We start from the raw sequence: 23606 nt of genomic DNA, 5'->3' as shown, positions 1-23606 counted from the left end.
GCTGGCGGCCCCTCGGAGGAGGGCCTTCTCTGTAGCTGCTCCGCCCCTGTGGAACGATCTACCCGTAGAGATCCGGACCCTTCCCACTCTCTCGGCCTTCCGAAAAGCCACTAAAACCTGGCTATTCCGGCAGGCCTGGGGCTGTTGACTTCACGAACAAGGTCCAGCCCCACCTAGACGGAATGTATGGTGTGTTGTTTTTAAATTTGTTTCTCTTTTATTTTTAACTTTTATCTTGTTTCTGTAAGCTGCCCGGAGTCCTACGGGATTGGGCGGCATATAATTTTATTAAATTACTAATTACCTCCAAATGAACAGAACTTGCCATTTTGCGATGAGAAACATTCAGAGATTGTAAGGAAGATCCTAAAGCAGGCTTAACATATTCTTTATTTATTTATCAAATTTATAAGGTTATGAACAGCCTTACTCCATAAACTCTATACCAGGGGTGTCAAACTGAGAGCCCGGGGGCTGGATCCAGCCTATGGGGTGCTTAGATCTGGCCTGCAGGGCCGCCCTGGAAACTGCAAAGGACTGGCCTGTGATGCCTGTGCCAGCGAAAATGGCCCTCCTGAGCTCCGTTTTTGCTGGCAGAAGGTTGCGGGAGGCCATCATAGCTGAAAACGTAGCTTGGGAGTCCATTTTCGCTGGCAGAGCACTCAGCCCCCCCCCCACGCGCTTCTGATACCAGTGACATTGAGCTGGCCACGCCCCCACGCCCCCCAGGTGAAATGCAACTCTGATACGGCCCTCAATGAAAATTGAGTTTGACACCCCTGCGCTAGACAGTGCACAAAATAAGTTAGAATTAGAGCAGCAATATTGTTAATAAAATAAATGAAACAATAAACAGTACCAGAATTGTATTTTCATGTTAGTGCAGTTCTTCCTGTAAGTGCCTAATCTTCAAAGAAATGTTCCATTGTCATCACCACCGTACCCTTTTGCAGACATATGTGACACATAAGAAATTTTAAAACATTCTCATGTTTGTCTTTTCTATATTGGTAAACTTTTAGGACAGTGGTAAGTAACATATATTCTCTCCAAAAACAATCTGTAAGTTGATAAGATACAAATATTCCAAGAAATTTAAATGTAATATATATTCATTAGTTTTTATTTAAAATTTCCAATTTAGTTTGCATTTTAGTTTTGTTTACTGTTAAGTTTTTGTAGACAAAAGATGGGAAATAAAAGTGATGAGTAAAATAGGCTAATCTAGAATTATCATTTATCTTTTAATTTTATGGCCCAAGGAAACAATTCTGTTTTACATAACATTGTTCAGAAAAAGCTCACTTCATAAGTGTTGGAGAGAGGAATGTCAAATAATATCACCACTTATATACTTGGGTCAAATATCATGATGCAGTTATGCAATTATTTTTTTGACATCATGACACTTGACATTTTTTTACATCACCTGACTTGTTATAGATGCTGACACATCTGTTCAATTGTTTCTCCCGTGCTTTTTAAAGACAAGAAATCCATATATTATTAGTACAAAAAAAATATGCTTGAAACAGTATTTTGAAAAACAATTTAAGTACCTTTCAGTGGTATTTGTTTCAATCCTTGCTGCATTTGTTAGGAAGTAAACTTCATCGAGTTATGTAAGAAGTTTTCCCAAGACATTAAATTTAGGAGTACAATTTGCTGACTTAAAAAAAAAATCTGTTAAGTGAATATTCAACTGTAGATACTCATATACAAGTATATGTTTATGCACAAATAGAGGATAGAGGGAATTGAATTAATACATTTGAAGTTGTAGTTAGGCTTAGTGCATTCTATTTTTATTTGTGGTTTAGAATGTTTGCATTTTGAATTTACTAACAATCGAGTAGATATAAAGCTAGCGACAAGATTTTTACATTCCATCTGTCACATTAAGAAAAAGCTGGTTACGTGCTTGTCCTTCTGTGTGTCCAGTAGCAAGTCTGCATCTCAATGTTGGTAGCTATGATGTGAACTCGGGTTTGATTAAAGGTATTTTTACTAGCATAGCAATTGAAGGCACAAAGTAATCCATAACAAGAGAAAAGAATATTTGTAGCTCAGGATTGAATTGTGGGTCCTTGGTGCTTTCCAAGTTTGGTTGTTTTTTTTGCAGATGTTTAATTGCCAAACTAGGTAACATCATCAGTGCTAGAAGAGAGGGGTTGCTCTCTATATAACCCACATCCTTCTAGTGCTGCTAACCAATTTCGTAATGAAATGGCTGCAAGAAAAAGCTCAGAGAATGCCAAGGACCCCACAGACTAATTGTGTTAAACCAGATGCATTTCACATTACTATTATGTAGTTAGATATTCTAGTAATTGTTGTTGTTTTGTTTCTCTTGCATAGTATATCCTATTTATCTGTTCTGCCTTGAGAGCAATCAAACACTTGCAAATCAGTTTTCTAGAAGCATAAAATACAGTAATACTTAAATATCTCTTGGTAAATTAGATTATGCATTCAATTATGTTCTTTGTGTGCTTTTCTTATTTTCCTTTTCTCTTTTTTATTTCTTTTTTCACCTTCATCCTGCATTAGTTTGTGTTAGTTTTTTTTATTTTCTCCGTAACATTTTTAATAAAATGTACACAAAAAAATTATTTACAGAACTAATGAAATTTTTAAAATCGCCTTAGAGAGTCTAAGTGAAACAAATTACAACTAAGTGTCATAATGAATACATAAGGCGCTCCTTTAACTGTTGCTATGATTAAATTTAACCTTATTTGTTTCAGCTTGCAATCAAACAGGACGTTTAACTACCGAATGCAGAAGATTAGGAATTATGGATATGAAATTCAATTCCTCTCGGAAATACGTTTCTATCAGCATACCATCAAAATCCCAAGCTATGTCGCCACACATCAAATCTGTAGATGATATAATTGTCCTCGGAATTAATCTCAGCAAATTTAACAAACCTACACAGTTTTTTATTTGTGTTTTGGGAGTCTTCCTGTTTTATCTTATTTATGGATATTTGCAGGTATGCACTATCGTTCCTTGTATGTGGTTGTGAAAAAAATTGCCAGAAAACAATTTTCGTCGCTTATAGCAATTTTGATGCAGCTGTAAGCTTTTTAAAATAAGAGAAAATTCTATTCTTATCAAGATAAACAGACATTTGATGAAAAGTGGGAATGTCCACTTATTAATGAGCTTTCTTAAAAGTTTTGCAAGGTTCAGCATCCATTGAAAAAGTTCAGATAGAAATTAGTATTAGAAAGTTTTATTCAACTGAGCATTAAGGTAATTAAATTATAAATTTGGGAATTAGCAAGAATTTAAATTTTTATAGATTAAAGAATTACTACATGTTTAATAATATACTTGAATATTTAAAATATAAACCTGGAAAATACATGTTTTGCAAATAGAAATTTTCATTAGTTGTAATATTTTCTGAAATGTAATTTATTATATGACCCATCTGGCACCTTGAAAATTGTTGAGAAGAGCAACGTAAGTTAAATAGCTAATAGTTATCATAAAGCAAACATTTAGCTTTAGTAAAAGTGGTTTTAAGCATTATTTGTTCTAAGATGAAACAGCTGTGCATTTATGGATCCTATAAACATGCAATGAAAAAGGTTTTTTTTTACAAAAACAAAACTCGATGTCAAGTAAAAAGAGCTTTACGTTTTTTCCCTACATGGCTAGGACCTAGCTGCTGGGATATTTTTTTCTTTTTTATGAAATAAAGAATTCAAGGGAGTTGTCATCTTGAATCAGAAGTGTCAGTTTGAAGTGTACATGTAATCATAATGTATGTTCACTTCATAAGGTACGTAGTCATAATGTACGTTTTGAATGGTATTTTGAGGTTATCAAAATACCATTCATATAATTTTTCACATAAGAGAAAAGACAGATTCTCCATGTATAAGTGCAAAATAGGGCAAACCCTAATATTATACATACATACATACATACATACATACATACATACATACATACATTATATAAATATCTGAATAATGGGCAGATAGGAGAAGCAACAGATATAAGTTGTAGTTTCTGCCAGGGAATTTCTTCAGGATCAGTGGGTAAAAGTAGTGTGAAATACCATATAAAGACCCAAATGAAAGAATATATGATTCAAGAACTCGGCTGAGTGACTAAATGATCCCTGAGAGGTCACACTTACAGTTCCCATTTGAAAACTACCACCAAAGAGTACTACTACTATCAGTGGTGGGTTTTGTTTCAACCTACTCTGTGGGTGTGGCCTCCTTTGTGGGAGTGGCTTGCCGTCCGTGTGACCGGATGGGAGTGGCTTGCCGCCCATGTGACCGGATATGAAGGTGCCGACGACACTTGTCAGAACCGCCTTAAATTACCTCACAGACAGCACTGGCATGCATAAGAATAGGATGTAAACTTGTTTTTTAAAAGGCATCTTTGGTTTGCGTTAAAACAACTTCAACACACGCAATGTTCTGATTGCACCACAAACGCAGCAGTCATCCTTACCTTTCACAGAGGCACTGAGTTTTATAAATATGAGCATGATAGGGTAGAATAATCATATCCAAGGACCAGTGGTGGGTTTCAAAAAATTTTGGAACCTCTTCTGTAGGTGTGGCCTGCTTTCCGGGTCCACTGGTGGAACCTCTTCTAACTGGTTCGGTAGATTTGACGAACCGGTTCTACCGAATAGGTGCAAACTGGTAGGAACCCACCTCTGACTATTATTCTGAGAATACTGTTCCATTGGTGAGCACATATTCCTGTCAGGAAGTCCTTCTAAACTTCAATCTAAATGATTTTTCATTTCAACCATTAGTCCTCTTCCTGCCCTCGTTTTCTGCCCACTCTTGCGCATTTTAGAGATGCCATGTCTATTTCAGCCTTAACTTTTGTAAACTATAATATGCCCCCAAATCTTTAACCATTCTTTATACAGCTTGGTTTCTGGACTCTTGTTCTGGTGGCTTTCCTTTCAATGAAATCCAGACTCACCATGTCTTTATCTAGAACTGGAGGCAGTTTTCTAAGTGCTGTCTTAACTAGTGCAGAGAACAGTGGGATTTTATCTCCTGTTATCTGAATGCAAGGTTTTTGTGGTATAACCCACGATTCCTTTGATCTGTTCAGCTGCTGCAGAACCATGCCTACTCACACAAAGTAACCCTATGCGGTAGTAATTAACATCGGTTAGTTACCAGTTAGGCCCCCAGATCCTTCCTGCATATACTGCATCTAAGCCAGGTATCCCAATATTGTAGAGCCGAGGTGGCGCAGTGGTTAGAGTGCAGCACTGCAGGCTACTTCAGCTGACTGCAGTTCTGCAGTTCGGCTGTTCAAATCTCACCGGCTCAGGGTTGACTCAGCCTTCCATCCTTCCGAGGAGGGTAAAATGAGGACCCGGATTGTTGGGGGCAATATGCTGACTCTGTAAACCGCTTAGAGAGGGCTGAAAGTCCTATGAAGCGGTATATAAGTCTAACTGCTATTGCTATCTAGGCATTTGATTTTTCTTACTCAGAATCATATTCGTCAAAGAAGAAACACATAATTTTAAGGCTTCAGTCTTGATGAACATAACAGTGACTAAATTCCATATTGCCAGCAGCAATATTGAGGCAAGAGAAGGCCTTTCAATCTCCATTCTAGGGATTAATTTCCAACTTCTGCACTAAAAAAAAAATTCGCATCAATTCGAATTTAAATTTCAACAGAAATGACTTTGTATTTGGGTGAACCAGCAACAAAATGCATATTGAGCATTTTATGAAAGGTGCATAGTGCACATTGGAACACTTTATACGTCATTGACGAAATTTGAACTAGATGTGAGCCACTCAGTGAAAACAAGAAATGAATGTGCAGCTGCAGCAAATATTATGCAAAAGTTTGAAAATAAAATAGCAATAAAATGCAGCTGTTCTGAATAATACTAAAGCAGGGTTCTTTAATTTTTTTTTATTGGATATGCAACAATGGCTTGCTTTCTATGCTATGCTAAATCATGATGAGCGAGTTTGTATGTCGTACTGAACAAAAATAGCACAGTGTACAAACTCGGCTACAATCAACCCTTAATGTAAGCCTCATTCACATGTTTTCCTTGCTTTCGGAGTTGTTTGTGTCTTGTGCTTGTAGCTGGCTCAGGGCTTGTATGGGAAGCAAGTCAAGTGACTACTAACTGCAACTGGGGTTGAGCATAATATGCAATCATTGACTGACGAAATACGGGTTTATTTCTCTAAAATAAACCACGATTCATTCACTGATTCATTTGCAGATCATCCTAAATCAGAGATAAACAAACCACTTCATTATAATGTAAGAAGGCATATGGTTTCAAAAGATAATTGGTTGATATATAACAGCTAAATGGGACATTTGGGGGGGGGTATATTTCTATTGGTTCACTGACAAAGGGGCGAACGACAAAACCGCGCCCCACTAAACCGCGTCGCTGACGTCATCAACAGGACGACAACAGCGCAGAGACAGAAGCATGCTGTAAACCCTAAACCTAAACTTAACCCCTAAACCTAACCCTTAACCTAACCCTAAACTTCACCCTAACCCTTAACCTAACCCTAACCCTTAACCTAACCCCAAACCTAACCCTAAAGCTAACCCTAAACCTCACTCTTACCTTAAGTTGAATCGGCTTTCTTTCAACGCGCTATTTAAAGCGCCCTTCTTTCTCCGCGCTGGCTGTTGTCTCCGCGTTGATGACATCAGCGACGCAGTTTAATTGGGTGCGGTTTTGTCGTTCACCCTTTTGACGGGTCACGATTTCTATTTATATGAATATATTTGTGTTACACATATTGGTGATGTTCAACTATTTAGTATATTAATTAATCCCAAATTCGTTTGAAAGTTAATCAGTTCTATGTAGCTATTGATATAGCAATGTCATTGATAAAACAAACAATATAAACATTTCTTATCTAAAATTAAATTGAGAGTTGATATTACAACTCATGTAGTATGATTACATACCATATTTTGCAATATGTTTCTGTCTCTCCAGGAACTGATATTTTCAGTGGAAGGTTTTAAATCCTTTGGCTGGTATCTTACGTTAGTACAATTTGGGTTTTATTCCATTTTTGGACTTATAGAACTACAGCTTATTCAAGACAAGAGGAGAAGGTATGATATTTATTTTTATAGTCTTAAAATTAGATTCTTCAAAGCTTGATTCTTATATGTAGTTTTTACTGAGTGGACATAATTTATACAAAAATTTAGCTCCAGTTTGTAAAATAAAGAAACTAGAGACAAACAATATTCTTCAGAAAAACTACATATCAACTTTATGAAACTGTCTGAAACCGATGAGTTTTCAGAACGTGAGTGACTTTTAAATATACATTTTCCTCTTTCTCCTATTCCATTTTAAAATGGACAATGTTTCTATATATAAATGTACTTTTAGGATCCCCATATCAGTTAGTGCAAAAGTAAAATTAATAAAATATTTTTCAGCAGCATGCATAACTTTCACATTTAATCTACAATTAAAAGGAAACCTATATTTTGTTAGTTCATATAGAGCGTTTCTACACATAAAACATATGAAATAAGAGTCATTTAAAACGTTCAAAATATTTTTTTTAATTGGCTTAACACACAGTGAAATGCTTCTTAAAATCTGGAACCCAAGTGACCTGTGTGGCTTCCGTGCATAAAGTATTTAGTAGAGCAATCCCTTTTCTAGATTGTAGCATATAGGTAATCCTTGCTAAATAACTGTTTTATAATTGTTCCACACCCTGGCCATCCTAAGTGGTGCCTCCCTCCCACGTAATAAGCTTTACGACCTATCACAGTGTACTTCAGTCATGTGATTGCGAATCACAATGGGTTTTTGCCAGTTTTCAGCAAAAGATGTCAGTTCAGTTGAGTGGTTGTACTTAACAACCACATCATTTGCTTAACAATAGTGATGATTACTCAATGACTGCCACAATAGCAGTTAGACTTATATAGCAGTTAGACTTATATACCGCTTCATAGGGCTTTCAGCCCTCTCTAAGCGGTTTACAGAGTCAGCATATCGCCCCCACAGTCTGGGTCCTCATTTCTCCCACCTCAGAAGGATGGAAGGCTGAGTCAACCTTGAGCCGGTGAGATTAGAACCGCTGAACTGCAGATAACAGTCAGCTGAAGTGGCCTGCAGTACTGCACCCTAACCACTGCGCCACCTTGGCTCTTTTAATAAAAGAGAAAAAATGACCAGAATATTATTTCCAGTCGTGTATGTCTCAGTTTATGACTGTTACAACTTACGACTGTAATTCTGTGGCTACAAGTCAAGGACTCCCTGTATTCATTCTATATGTGAATGTGAAAGAACTGCAAGAGAAAACACGTCTGTTCAGCCATTGGACTTTTATTCCGTATTTCTACCAATGAAATGCACTCAAAGCAGCTGTGGAATTCATGGGACGGATTTTCTATTGGTCATTTTTATTGGAAATCAAAGGGTGAAATTGTCAGCCACAGCTGTTTAAGAATTACCCTATTGATTGTTGTAGAAATGAGACAATCACTGCTATTCACATTCTTTTCTTTCACTATGTTAGTGTGGGACAAAGCATAAAGGCTAAACAAGTTTTGTTACTAAAACAAAAAAAATGATTGAAATTGTAATAATAAAACAGGCTTTACCTTGAGTAGTTAAACATATTCTGACTTACGTTTAATAAAATTCACATTTCGGCATTTATATATAACATGCTTTGCCACCAACTTCAATAATAATTTTTACTGACCAAAATAATTAAACCTCTCTATAGTGTTGCCGTGTGTTCCCAACATTAGAGCTTCATTTATATTTTCCAGGATCCCCGGCAAAACCTACATGATAATAGCTTTTCTAACAGTGGGGACTATGGGTTTATCAAATACCTCCTTAGGATATCTGAATTATCCTACACAAGTAATCTTCAAGTGCTGTAAACTGATCCCAGTTATGATAGGAGGAGTCTTTATACAAGGTATGGCTTATTTTTGATATTGATTGCTATTCATTTCAGAAAAAATAACCTTGTAAAGACCCAGTATTGGTTTATCCTGCTGCCACCCCACTCCCACCCCCATCCTCCATTAAAAAAAAAATCTATAGGGCTTAAATTTAGGTCAATAGGAAACGTGCATGAAAACAAAATCAAAAACAAGGCCTCAAATCCACTTACATTCTCCAAGGAACGTTTTATATACCTTGCGCACTGCTACTAGCAACAATTGCAAACTATTTTCTGCTATCTTAGGCTGTTGAGATAAATTTAAGATAAGTTTGGCAAACTATTTGAAACTGCCTTGTTATGAGAATATCTTATCTGCTTTTGGTTTTAGCCTGCCTAAAATGTAGAGAGAATATGCATAAAGTGCAAATAATTTGTTAAGTGCTTTGGATTAATTTAAAATCCTATCACACCTACATATATGAACATCCAAAGTATGTTGCGAAATACAAGAAAAGAATGTTCTTTCTCTTCTTCAGTAATCTCAGAACACATCACTAAGTTCCTAGCCGTTTTGTGTACTTGTTGATCATGAGCCACTTCAGTGATAATACATACTTAATTAACTGATTGTAACTATAAGGAGGACAAAGTAGAATGTTTATGAATCATTTGAGAACTCTTGCACAGGGGAGACAAGGACAAAAAAAATAATATCCTATTCTGTTTCCCTGGATAATAAGCCCAATCGTGATTTGAGTGCATGCGCTAAAATAAGCCCTCCCCGAAAATATTTTAAACGCATGCAGATTCGTTCCTTGCTTGCCACGCAAACAACACGAGGTGAGGTGAGGCTGGAGGGAGGGAAAGGGAGGAGTGCCCCATGCACTCCACACGCCCTTACCTAATGGTCGCTCCTGCAACCCTAGCCACCACGCCCCTTCTGTCATGCTATTGGCTGCCGCAAAAAGAATGGCAGGCCCAGCGACGCGCCTTGCTGCCGCAGCAGCGCAACACAACAGCAGCCAGGAGGTGAACACACTCGCTATCTCCTGCACCTCAAAAATAATAAGACCTCCCTGAAAATAAGGCCAAGCGCTTATTTCGGGGGTCAAAAGAAAATAAGACCCTGTCTTATTTTCAGGAAAACATGATATTGGTAAAAACCATCAAGTCTAGCGGGTGTTTTCCCTTTTTGCTTCACTATAATAGCCTTTGGAGAGATCCTGGTGTATTTTTGTGGAAATTATCCTTTGAACTCCTCTAAGAACTCCAATCTTAGAATGTTTTTAAGCAGCCAGTTCTGCTTCTGAAATTTGCAGTAACGTTATTTAGCTGGATTAACCACGGAACAGTAATAGGTGGATTAAGTGACAACAATTAAATTTGAAGTCAAATGTTAAAATGATTTCAAGGCTGAAATCCTCTTTGCTACTTAAATTTCAGACTTAATGTCTTTTTGAGATACCTAAACCAACTCAAAAACATGATGAAGTGTACCATTTAACCACGCTTATGATAGAAGGGTTTAGACGGCGTGCAAATGGCAATATAAGCCAGGCAGAGAATGGACATAAGCTCTCTGTTGTGATTTTGTGTCAGGATGTTGACACAGTATCGGTAAATATATGTAATAACAAAACAGTGTTGAAAGTAAAAGTAACAGTAAGCTTTCAGAAGAGAGTTGCACCAGTTTGCAAAAAAACAGTGTTTCGCCTGTTGTCATTATATATAAATATACCACATTACTGCAAAAGATTTTTGAAAATGTATATGGTAATGAATGGGTTTTTAAATGCCACAAAGTTCACTGTTCGTTTTAATGTGCAAGTATAATATATGGTTCCACCACAAATGCGCGAACCACAAAAGCGCGCCTGACTAAACCGCGACGACAAAACCGCGCGACGAAGGAGCGACGAATGAGCCCTGAAGCGCGCCGACAACAGCGCGACGACAGAAGCGCACTGTAACCTAAACCTAACCCTAAACCTTACCTTAACTTAAATCGCGCTTCTGTCGGCGCGCTGTTGTCGACGCGCTTTTGACATCGCGGTTTTAGCGCCGCGGTTTTGTCGGCGCGCTTATGACGTTCGCGCTTTTGTCGGGTCACGTAATATATGGCTACCTCACTGATAACTACTGCACTGTAGGTATGAATTTTTGTATGCAGGAATGTATGTAGAGGCAAGGAGCAAGCGAGAGAGAATATTGTGCAGTGTGGAAATAATCCACATAAAAAGAATATTGATAATGTAGCATCATATGAATGGGCTAAAAGTAGTCTGACTGAGACAGTATCAACATTGCTTTTTCTCCCCCCCCCCACCCCTTTTTTTTAACAATACAGGGAAACGTTATAATATTGTAGATGTTTCTGCTGCAGTATGTATGAGCTTGGGCTTAATATGGTTTACGCTAGCCGATAGCACAGTTGCACCAAATTTCAACTTAACAGGTAACTTTTATGTTTTGGAATTTTATTCTTTTTTAAACTTGGAAATACACATTGTTTACATAAGTGAACATATAGATAAAGTGAAACTATTGCCTGGTTGAATTCGGATTCTTCTGCTTGAATTCCTGTAGGGAGATGGGAAGTTACACAAAATAGAATTATCGAGGTCTAATTATCTTGATATTGACCCAGGAAATATTCCAGGTGCCACATACACACACATCACACATACACCTTGTATCACATGACAGTATCACCTTAAAGTTTGAGTTTGAGTTTCATTTTATTTATATGCCGCCCTATTCCCTACGGGACTCAGGGCGGCGCACAAACCCGAAGGAAGGGAAGGGAAAAACACAAAAGCTACAAAAGTAGAGGGCATTTAAAAAACAACCAACAGCCACACGATTCGAGAGGGGAAGGGAAACTCATCGACCCCAGGCCTGCCGACACAGCCAGGTTTTAACGGCTTTTCGGAAGGCCTGGAGAGAGGTGAGGGTCCGAATCTCTGCGGGGAGTTCGTTCCAAAGGGCCGGAGCTGCCACAGAGAAGGCCCTCCCCCGGGTAGTGGCCAGATGATATTGGCTGGTAGACGGAACCCGGAGGAGGCCGACCCTGTGTGATCTAATGGGTCTTTGGGAGGTAATTGGCAGCAGGCGGTCTCTCAAGTAGGCATAATTGAAGGCATAATTGAAAAGCCTGAAGTACACACAATTTAAATATTACATTTTGGATATCATATTACTCCCTTTTTCATTAACTTGGTATTTGAATTTAAACATTTACAGTGCATTTGGAAAGTATTCAGACCCCCCTTCACTTTTGTTAATTTTGTTACGTTGCAGCCTGATTCTACAGTTGTGGGATTTTTTTTTTCACATTAATCTACACTCAGTACCCCAGAATGACAAAGTGAAGGCAGAATTTTAGCAATGTCTATACATTTATTACAAAGAAAAAAACTGAAATATCATCATTTCATGCTAAACAGACAATCTTAAATTTCCTATTTTTCCTCGAAGTTTTTGCTAGTTCTCCGATCAATTCATAACCGACTACTTTGAAATCTTTAAGTATTAGCTTAATTTTCTTCTCCCCGCAACCGAAAATAAATTCTATATATTTCTAAAAAGTGAATATTGATCTCTGTTATTGGACTGTTAAGATTTTCTTACTATTACAAAGTTGTTATATTCTAGACATTTTCATAAATATGTATATTTTTTAAAATTTCAGTTGTTGGCTATGTATGTCTGTTCTTTAAATATATTCTCATTATACCTGTTTTTATTTTTCTGATTATTTGAAGGAGTGGTCCTTATATCCCTTGCCCTCTGCGCAGACGCAGTTATAGGAAACGTGCAGGAGAAAGCAATGAAGTTGCACAGTGGCTCAAATTCTGAAATGGTAAAACCTCATATATATATTTTTCTAATGTCATTTAATTGATTGAAAAATATAGAGTTGAACTGTAGGTCTCTTATTTGAAATCATGTCCTTAAAAATTCAGGTGAAAAATGTTAGGGGAGATATTACTAGCTATATGATTTATATTCTGTTGCTCTGATCTAAAAGAATGATTTAAAAAAATCTTTTCTTAGAAGTTTTTAAAATCTTTTTCATAAAAATGGATCAAGCAGCTTTTCAAACATTCAGCTATTCTACATGGATTATGTATATTGATAGTATGTTATGCATTCATTAGCCTCTTTTTATTATCCTTCAGTTAGAAAGAAGGCCGCCGCTACAGAGTTGTTTACATTTTTACTACATTAACTGTAGCAATAGCTCTCAATAGCTGACATAGATTAATATATTGGAGTTCTGCAGTAGTGGGTTTCAAAAATTGTTCGAACCTACTCTGTGGGTGTGGCCTCCTTTGTGGGAGTGGCTTGCCACCCATGTGACCGGATGGGAGTGGCTTGCCGCCCATGTGACCGGATATGAAGATGCCGACGACACTTGTCAGAACCCCCTTAAATTACCTCACACACAGCACTGGCATGCATAAGAATAGGATGTAAACTTGTTTTTTAAAAGGCATCTTTGGTTTGCGTTAAAACAACTTCAACACACGCAATGTTCTGATTGCACCACAAACGCAGTAGTCATCCTTGCCTTTCACAGAGGTTCACTGAGTTTTATAAATATGAGCATGATAGTGTAGAATAATCATATCCAAGGACCAGTGGTGAGTTTCAAAAAAAATTTGGAACCTCTTCTGTAGGTGTGGCCTGCTTTCCGGGTCAGTTGGTGGAACCTCTTCTAACCGGTTCGGTAGATTTGACGAACCAGTTTTACCGAATAGGTGCGAACTGGTAGGAACCCACATCTGGAGTGCTGTTTTTAAATCTGTTTTCTTTATTTTTAAATCTGGTGAACAGAAAAAAGGAAGAACCTGTTTTAAACATTCGAGATGTTGCAAGATGTTTGATCATTGACTACTGTCACTTATAATTAGCCAGATTGTAGTTTTAAATTTATAAATAGTATTGAAGGATAGTGGTCACATTAGCACAGCTCAGTTTCAGTACCTTTTATTGGACATTTTGATCCCTGATAAATCCATATTCTGAAACTAGATCTGTCTATTCAAAATATGGTCAGGCTAGTTAAAAATAACTTTCGTACATAATTCTAATTCAGTTTCTCAATCATTGATGTCTAATCACTAAGTTCACATTAACATTAATCTTCCATATAAAGTGTTTGAATTTAATATTTTAATATATATTAGATATTCAGTAATGTCAGATTTTCCTTTCAATGTATTTAGTCAGGCACCTATCAGTTTTCTGACGTTCTGTCTCTGGACTGAAAAGAATGTGTCCTTTAATATTGTGAATCTAGTGATACAGCTCTTTTTTTTTTAAATGAAAATGGCATATTTTGTAAGAGTTTGAACAGGAGATAAAACACATTTTATTAATGTACTACCGAAACCAGTAAGTATTGAGTAAGGTAATAAGTAAAGATTTAAGCATCCATTGGTTTTGATGGAGATTTAAGAATGAGTTTCACTGAAATCAATGGTCTTAAGCATATCTGTTCTGACCCCCCTCGTCGTACACCAACACACACTCCGAGCCAAAAATAAGTTACAGCATTTAATTAACAGACAGACAGGTCCTTGACAGCAAACTGGCACAGACAAGCTTGGGCAGCAATAAACACAGGTAAGGCTTGGCAGCAATCCAGCCTGCCAAGCTCATAACAATGTTCTCCAACATTCATTCCTGCGTAGACTTCTGCAAGAGGGGCGTGTGCACAAGCAGTCTTTTTATAGTCTGGAGAGGAGCCTAATGACCACCAGCTAAGTGCAATTACCTCCTATAACTGCGCAACTGTTCCTGACGCCTATTAGCTCTTCGTTGCCGTGCATCCAGGAACAACTCATTGCTGGCGTCCGGCTCACTCTCCCTTGTCTCCTCCCCACTGGTCCAAGGCTCAGGCGCCTCCTGGTGGCCAGCTAGCCTCTCTGCATCCTGCTCGGAGTCGGAACCCTGTCCAGGGTCCTCCACATCCTCCAGAGACGACTCATAGGGCCCCTTGCTGTCGGAGTCTGGTGGCAGCTCCAACGGCTCCTGCTGGGCCACAACACATATCTAACTTTTATTTCTCATAATGTGCTGTGTATAGCAAGGATTACAGATTACCGTTTTTCACCAGTTTACTGTACTGAAAGCCAAATTTTATTATCCATGGAATGTCCATAGTTCAAACTTTTGCTCCTAGACTTCTTGCCCAATTCAGATAACACATGTTCAAAAATTAGCTGTCTCGGGAGAAAAATGGCAGCCAATGAACCTGAATATAATATAATAATATAATAATATAATAATATAATATAATATAATATAATATAATATAATATAATAATATAATATAATATAATATAATATAATATAATATAATATAATATAATAATATAATATAATATAATATAATATAATATAATATAATATAATATAATATAATATAATATAATATAATATAATATAATATAATATAATATAATATAATATAATATAATTAATATACCAGTAAAGGATGAAATGCCTCAATGCTACTTTTTGCATTTAGCATTTTGGAATATCGCAAGTCTTCTGGTGTAGTGAAAATGTTGGGATAAAATGTAAGTCCTTTGAAAATAAGAGTTCAATATTTTTCAGAACCAAACCAGAAAATCTCTAGTACCAAAACATACATTTATTTATTTATTTATTTATTTATTTATTTATTTATTTATTTATTTATTTATTTATATAATAATATAATATATATCATATATATATCATATATATATAATTTATATATTTATATATATAATATAATACATATCTTTTTTTTCCCCTAGCATTTTCCCCAGAAGTTCAGGGCCCACTTTTTTCAGATCAACTAAATATTGATCCATTGCGACAGGGGTTTAGTGACAAGCGTGTCACTCAAGCCTGATTTTGTGGGCTGAGAGAAAGTGAATAGCCCCAAGTCAGTCATCTGGCTTTCACACTTAAAGCTACACATCACAATCTCCTGGTTTCTAGCCTGTAGAACTGGCTCTTTGGGGCAATGTATGACACCCATTGGATAATTTTCCCAAGGCTGATCTTATTTATCTCATTTGCTAACTGCCAAAGTATATCCTAGTTATGTGAAATGCAGATCACTTAAAATACTGTGTGCTAATTGCGTGAGCAAGTTTAAATTATTCAGAAACATCCAGCGTAATTGTGCCAGAACTTTGCTTTCATCTAGTTTGAAAAATGGGTAAAAAAAAATATTGTACTACCTAAAGAGATTGTCTGAAAATCCACAGAGCAAATGTGTGGCATATTTAAAACAACAGAAGTTTAAATAATTTGTTTTTTTGTAATTATTCCAGGTTTTGTATTCCTATTCAATAGGTTTCGTGTACATTTTATTGGGACTGACATGCACTGCTGGCCTTACTCCTGCAGTCACATTTTGTTCGAAGGTAAATGTGTTGATCCTATTAAAATTTTCATTATTGGTAAACGTAAACTTTGCATTTATGTGTCGTTGGAGTACTTATTGGATGAACTGTTGAATTTTTTTTTTCCCATTTGTGTGGTTTATATATAAAAAATAAGAAAAATAAATTGTATTATTCATTAAGGCTGAAAGATAATTCCCTTCAACCCAACTGGGAATTATTTCTCAGTAGGCACATTTGGCATTGTACAGTAATACAACAAAGCTTGAAAACTCTTTACATGTAATCACCCTCATCAAAATTACTTTGTATTCTTTGAAATGTCAGGGAATGTTTATAATTTAATTATTGCTTTATCCATTATTCATCAAAAATTAAATACAAACTTTGAAAGCTTTAAGCACTTTTACTTTAGTTCAGGCAGCATATTAAAGACATTTATTTCATTTTCAATACCTCAGGGTTTGTTTAGCATTTTACTAATAATGTTATTATTGTTTTTTTGCAGCGCCCAGTTCAAACTTACGGCTATGCATTCTTATTCTCCTTGACTGGCTATTTTGGAATCTCTTTTGTCTTGGCTTTGATTAAAATCTTCGGAGCTCTTTTAGCTGTAACAGGTATTACTGAGTTTATACATTTACGGGAGAATTGAATCAGACTCCATGTTTGGATGAAATCTGTAAACACTGCAATTTCTAGATGTTTAAAGTAGGTTGTAAAAGGTCTTCTACTACAGATGCAGAGCACTCTACGTATGCTCTGATGCCTATTCCTTTATTCTGGAATTTTTTAAAATTCAGGTGGTGAGAGTGCAGATTAAAAGCATGCAATGTTTTCGTTTTGTTATTTTTTTTCCTGATAATTTTTTTTTAATTTTAAACACATAAGCACATCAACAAAAACAAACACATAACTTAAAAACAACATAGGAACAATAAGTTCCATCGTATATCATACAGCAGTTCCGAATCGGTTTCTTTGCAGTTAGTGTTTTCCCTACTATACATTTCTATCTTTCATTCATAATCTCCTTATTCGTTATCCATTTGTATGTACATTTCTTTATTTAAACTTAGCTACTTATGACCAGATATTATTTACCTATATTATGCTATATATTTTTACTGTCATTTTTTCTCTTACATACAGATTATAGATATACATTCACATAATTATTCTTTTTCTTTGCCATTCTTATATTATTATTATCCCATTTGGAAGGTTATAAGGTATAGTTTAGAATGCTTTGTTTACCATCCTTCGCACTTGTTAAGACACCACCTTGTTTTCTCTTTCTTTTCCTTTCTCCCTCCCTTCCTTCTCTACTTCCTTCCTTCCTTGTCTCCATCCCCTTCTTCTTTCCCTTATCTCTTAAATTCAGGTGGTGAGAGTGCAGATTAAAATGTAATGTTTTCATTTTGATATAGAGGTTAATGGGGAAAAATCAATGTAAATTCAAATTCATGTAAGAGATTCATGAAATTCCATAATGAGCTGTAGAAAAGAATTATCTATATATGTGTGTGTGTGTGTGCGTGCGTGTGTGCGTGCGCGTGCGTGCATGCATGCATACATACATACATACACATACAGACTAACCTTGGCAGCAATCCAGCCTGCCAAGCTAGCCTCTCCAGCTCTAGTAAATACGTTGATTCCTGCAACGAGTGTGTTCACAATCATTCCTTTTATAGTCTTGAGAGGAGCCTAATTGCCACCAACTGAGTGCAATTATTTCCTGTAACTGAGTAACTGTTCCTTACGCCTATTAGCTCTCCATTGCCGCACATCCAGGACCAACTCCCTTGTCTGATCCCCACTGGTCCAATGCATTATCTTCTACCAATTAATGAAATTGGTTGTTGCCATAAATAAGTTTCATTCTGAGATGAAAGCTTTCACTTTAATAACCAGTTATAATCACTTACTTTCAAGACACTGCCCTTCAGTATTTGTAATTACTTTACATTCCCTTCCTTGATCTAATGCCTTCTAATTGCATCAAGCTTGAACACTAGAGCAATTTTCAGTAAGAATGTTCGTTGGACAGACTGTTTAGAAGAGCATATTGGTAATTGAAAAGAAGCAATGCAAGATTTAAGAAGCTTCATGTTTATATTTTCTACAGTGTTTCTTTAAGAAGTTGTATTTTAGTTGGATTGGAATGAATGTATAACGTCCTCCTGTGGTTTTTCTTCCCCTCCAGTTACAACTGGAAGAAAAGCAATGACAATTGTCCTTTCTTTTTTGTTTTTTGCAAAGCCATTCACATTCCAGTAAGTATTTCTCTTCTACCACATTTTTTGTGAAAATTTAATATGTTTTATTCCAACGCCGTCACGAAAACCATAGAGTTAAATAACATAAATGAGAGATTTGCACTAGATCATCCTAAACATGTGGACCCACAGACCTTCACCTGTTTTCATACATTTGCTAAGAAATAGAGCAGAAATGGAAAGTACTGAAAAACAGCGAGGCAACTGAACAAATGGCTGTAGACATTTCTGCTGAAAAGCACAGAAGATTAGTTTAATGAAAGAGTAGCCTGGAAGGAGCTCCTTCTCCAGTGAACATTAACCATTTGTAGAACACCTAAATAAGACTTCTCTTTTTTTCCCCTTTAATCAATTTCTCCCACTTCCATCTTCAGCTTATTTCTCCTTTTCATTTCTGTTTCTCATGAAACAAAACAAGGGGCTGTGTGTGTATCTTTCTTTATGCATGTAGGATGGGTTTTGTGTTTGTGAGAGAGAAGGAATACTTGATAGATGCAGGTTAAGGATTCACTAACTGTTTAATTTAAATCAGTATTTATTGGTTCAATTAATGCTGATTTATTTTTGTGATTTTTTTTCCCCCCTTTTTCGGAATCTACATTGAGTCATGTATTTGTTAGGTGAAAGGGATCTCCACAGTGGTGGGTTTCAAAAATTGTTCGAACCTACTCTGTGGGTGTGGCCTCCTTTGTGGGAGTGGCTTGTCACCCATGTGACCAGATGGGAGTGGCTTGCCGCTCATGTGACCAGATATGAAGATGCCGACGACACTTGTCAGAACCACCTTAAATTACCTCACACACAGCACTGGCATGCATAAGAATATGATGTAAACTTGTTTTTTAAAAGGCATCTTTGGTTTGCGTTCAAACAACTTCAACACACGCAATGTTCTGATTGCACCACAAACGCAGTAGTCATCCTTACCTTTCAGAGAGGCACTGAGTTTTATAAATATGAGCATGATAGTGTAGAATAATCATATCCAAGGACCAGTGGTGGGTTTCAAAAAACTTTGGAACCTCTTCTGTAGGTGTGGCCTGCTTTCTGGGTCCACTGGTGGAACCTCTTCTAACCAGTTCGGTAGATTTGACGAACCAGTTCTACCGAATAGGTGCGAACGGGTAGGAACCCACCTCTGGATCTCCAGGATTGATTTAGGCTAGAATTGATAAGCCATAGTAGTTCAGGTGAGGAAGATGGTTTGTGTTTATCTGCTTTTTTTCCCCCGTCTGTTTTTATCTTGTGGTTGGGATAACTCAACATCCAATTCGGGGTTGTCTTCCTTGAGGTGAATGCCATATGTCTCTCTTTTCTTTACATGCGGATGCACTTGTAAGTTCATTGGTAAATATACATTGTTACACTAGAGACCTTTATGATGGTGATGTTGGAATTATTTAACAGAACAATAAAGATAAGGTTTAGTTAGATCTTCTGATGGTCATTCTCAAACTATGGCCAACAACAAGTATCTATTACTACATCTTCATTATTATCATCGGACCTGCTTCTGTAATCAGTCTCAGTAATTCAGGAAGTAATTCTGCCCTACATTATCATTCTATTTATTGGTGTTATGATTAATTTATGATAGAACATTCAAGCCCAAAGAAAATGCTTTTACTTTCAGGAAAAGAGAAATTTTCTGGCCCAAGTTATTTTTGAGAGAGGAGAGGAGAGGAGACAGACAGACATAAAAGCAACCTATTACATTTCATTATATTGAAAATAAAATTATTGGATAATCCCTTTAGCATGTCATTCTGCCCTACATTATCATCTGGTTAAGTTCCAAAGTCAGTCTGCGTTCTGAATGTAGAGAAGTAGAACAACTAGTCGTAAAAGCTTATCTGTTTTTATGAGAATCTCAGCTTTGATAACCTGGATTTATCAAGATAATTTTAGACCACAACACCAATTATCTCTGTCATGGGGTCATATGAACAGATAGGCGATATAAACATCAGTGTTAAGTTGGGGCAGAGACCACACTACACTGCCCTCCTCCTGATGAAACTCGTCCATAAGGTTAGCAATTGAGCTATTGTGATAACAAAGTTTTCCCATTCCCCTAAAAATAAATATCAGAATCAAATGTTCTCTCACTTATAAATTGGGGGGGGGGAGTAAGTTTGAGAAACCTTGGTTTCATTATAAAAATAATCTTATTTGAAGCAGTAGAAATAATTTTTGTTATAAAGAAGCAAAGGGAAAAAAAATGAAAGCATATAAGCTATTATTTTTATAATACATAAAATAAATGCAAGTAGTCCTCAACTTACTATCACAACTGAGCCCAGTATTTCTGTTGTTGAGCGAGACATTAAGTGAATTTTGCTCCAGTTTACATTTCCTGCCACAGTTGTTAAGTGAAACATTGAAGTTGTTAAGTTAGTGACATGTTTGTGAAGTGAATCTGGCTTCCTCATTGGTTATCAGAAGGCCGCAAAAGAGAATCATGTGACCCGGGGACACTGCCGCCATCATAATAGCAATAGCAATAGCAGTTAGACTTATATACCGCTTCATAGGGCTTTCAGCCCTCTCTAAGCGATTTACAGAGTCAGCATATCGCCCCCACAGTCCAGGTCCTCATTTCACCCACCTCGGAAGGATGGAAGGCTGAGTCAACCTTGAGCCGGTGAGATTAGAACCGCCGAACTGCAGATAACAGTCAGCTGAAGTGGCCTGCAGTACTGCACCCTAACCACTGTGCCACCTCGGCTCTTAGGAGTCAGTTTGCCAAGCTTCTGCATTTTGATCACGCGCCCCCCAGGGATGGTCATAAGTCACTTTTTTTTCAGTGCCGTTGTAACTTTGAACGGTTACTAAATGAATTATGGTAAGTCGAGAACTGTTTATTCTATAACTCATTTCAACTCTACAGCGTCTGCTTTGCTTCCTGTATGAATTTTAACATAACTGGACTATTACGTGTACAGTTGCTAATGTGATTATTTTTTTCTTTCACCCACCCCTCTTAGATACGTGTGGTCAGGTTTATTAGTTATCCTTGGCATATTTCTCAATGTTTACAGCAAGAATATGGATAAAATCAGATTGCCTTCACTGTGCCGTCTCTGGAATAAATCTCTGGAAGACAGAAAAACAAGGACGTTATCCCAAACAGTATAGAACTGGCTTGTGCCATATGTTGGCATTAGACTTTTTGCTTCTCTTCTTTCCTTGCAATAGTCTGCAGCCGAATCATTTTCCAAAGTGAAGGATGTTTAAAAAAAAAACACAACCAAAGGCATTGAAGGCTCTTTTGTCTACTAGCAGAAGACTGATGTCAGCTTGTCTGCAAAACTTCGTTTAAGCACTTGGATTCCCTTCCTGGAAGGGATTGGTTGAATGAGGTCATTGGGACACGGAACATGGCAAAATAATAATTCTTGGGGAAGCTGCTATCGAAATTGTCTCTCCCTGAACGGAACACTTGGGAGAGTGAGTTACGTGGTTAATTTGGGCATTTTAATTGTATAAAAGGTGCTTTGGCGGTGGCTGAAATCAATGGACCTTGTTTTATTGTTTGGAATGTGTTTATTTAAATGTAATGTCTTAATTGATGCAAATCAAAACTTGATCGATAAAAAGTGAAAATTTAAACCTCCAAAGTTGAGATCATTATGCCGTTTTTTTTTTCTCCTTTTTTAAAAATAATAAAATCTATCCCAGATTGTTTTTAAAACCTTTGTTCTCATTGTTTTAGCACTCTGGATTTCTGAGAAAAAACTAGAACTCCCCATAAGGGCTTTTTATGAGAGAGCAATTTTCTGTCTATGCATTTCCTATCACATAACTGATTCTTTTATGAAATTATCTTTCAACTAATGTTAACAATTTGGTCTGCACAAATGTTCTGAGCTGAAAACAGCCATTTAAGTGTTCCAAGCTTGAAATAAAACTGAAGCATGCTGAGACGTCTCTTTCAAGATTAAGACAATGCAAAATTGATCCAGCCTTAGAACAAAAAACTTGGCTACTTTGAATTGTCATATGACAAATATTCTGATCATAAAATAAAACCTTGCACAACCTTCTAACAAATTGTTCTGACTTCAAAATAGACAATATCGAACATTCTGAGCTCAAAGCAAAATTTAAATATTTCGGTTTTGTTCTGATTGAACATTGTAATGGAATGTTTTAAGGAGGATTATTCGGTTCTGAGCTTGGAAAAAAAAATACATTTCTCATTTTATTCACATCCCCACTTAATGAACAAGTATTCAGAAAAGTTTTGATTAGCCAGCAAACGTACGTCATTCCACACAACGCTGTTGCTTGCTACTTCTGCGTATTGAAATGAAAGAAAAGAAAGCTGGGAAAATAGTTGGAGAGTGGCAGATGAATTATTTTGTACATTTTTGATATTGTAATTAAGTTATAAATTTGATCATTCTGTGGAGTTTCCTGTAGTGTGTATTTTTTTAAAGCAAATGCTAAAATACCGTGCCACACTTAACTTTATAGCTAAATAAATCATGCACACGAGTGTATACTTGCATATCTTACATACATTATTTTGTTTTTGTAAATCATGAAGATCCAAGACATTTTGTGCAGGGTACTGAAGTCCATCCTTGCAAAGGAATTAGTCTGTCTGGAGAGATGATCAGAAGCTCTCAAGCGAAATCTTCTATGCTAACCAGCTGAATATTCCATTTAGGGAATGAAGCGTACCTTTTGAAGAACATGACATTGTACTTCCTATCAAAGTTTAATGAATTTATATGCCGCCCAATCCCGAAGGACTCCGGGCGGCTTACATAAAAACAACACTAAAAGAATACAAAAAATTTAAAATAGAGACAAAAAGCAGGTGAAAAAGACACATCACGCACTCAATCTTAATGGGGGCTGGACCTCATTCATGAGGTCAACAGCCCCAGGCCTGCCGGAATAGCCAGGTCTTAGTAGACTTTTGGAAGGCCGCGAGAGTGGGGAGGTCCGGATCTCTG

General features: G+C 36.7%; 1 protein-coding gene across 2 annotated transcripts in view; it reads left to right on the top strand.

The window, feature by feature from the left end:
• Nucleotides 1–22685, top strand: part of SLC35B3 (solute carrier family 35 member B3) — a 28059-nt gene extending 5374 nt beyond the window's left edge. The window contains exons 2-10 of one of the 2 annotated variants that reach the window (XM_032222924.1): nt 2748–2998; nt 7007–7128; nt 8824–8978; nt 11296–11403; nt 12713–12810; nt 16286–16378; nt 16866–16977; nt 18567–18636; nt 21627–22685. In XM_032222924.1, coding sequence (XP_032078815.1) covers nt 2798–2998; nt 7007–7128; nt 8824–8978; nt 11296–11403; nt 12713–12810; nt 16286–16378; nt 16866–16977; nt 18567–18636; nt 21627–21777 — 1110 coding nt within the window. In that variant the 5' untranslated portion in view covers nt 2748–2797 and the 3' untranslated portion in view covers nt 21778–22685. The other variant, XM_032222926.1, reaches the window with a different exon arrangement.
• Nucleotides 22686–23606: the final 921 nt, after the last annotated feature.

This window comes from Thamnophis elegans, chromosome 8, assembly GCF_009769535.1.
Source record: "Thamnophis elegans isolate rThaEle1 chromosome 8, rThaEle1.pri, whole genome shotgun sequence".
Taxonomy (NCBI): Eukaryota; Metazoa; Chordata; class Lepidosauria; order Squamata; family Colubridae; genus Thamnophis; species Thamnophis elegans.
Note: the sequence above shows the minus strand (reverse complement) of the source record. Positions and strands in the feature narration are given on the sequence as shown.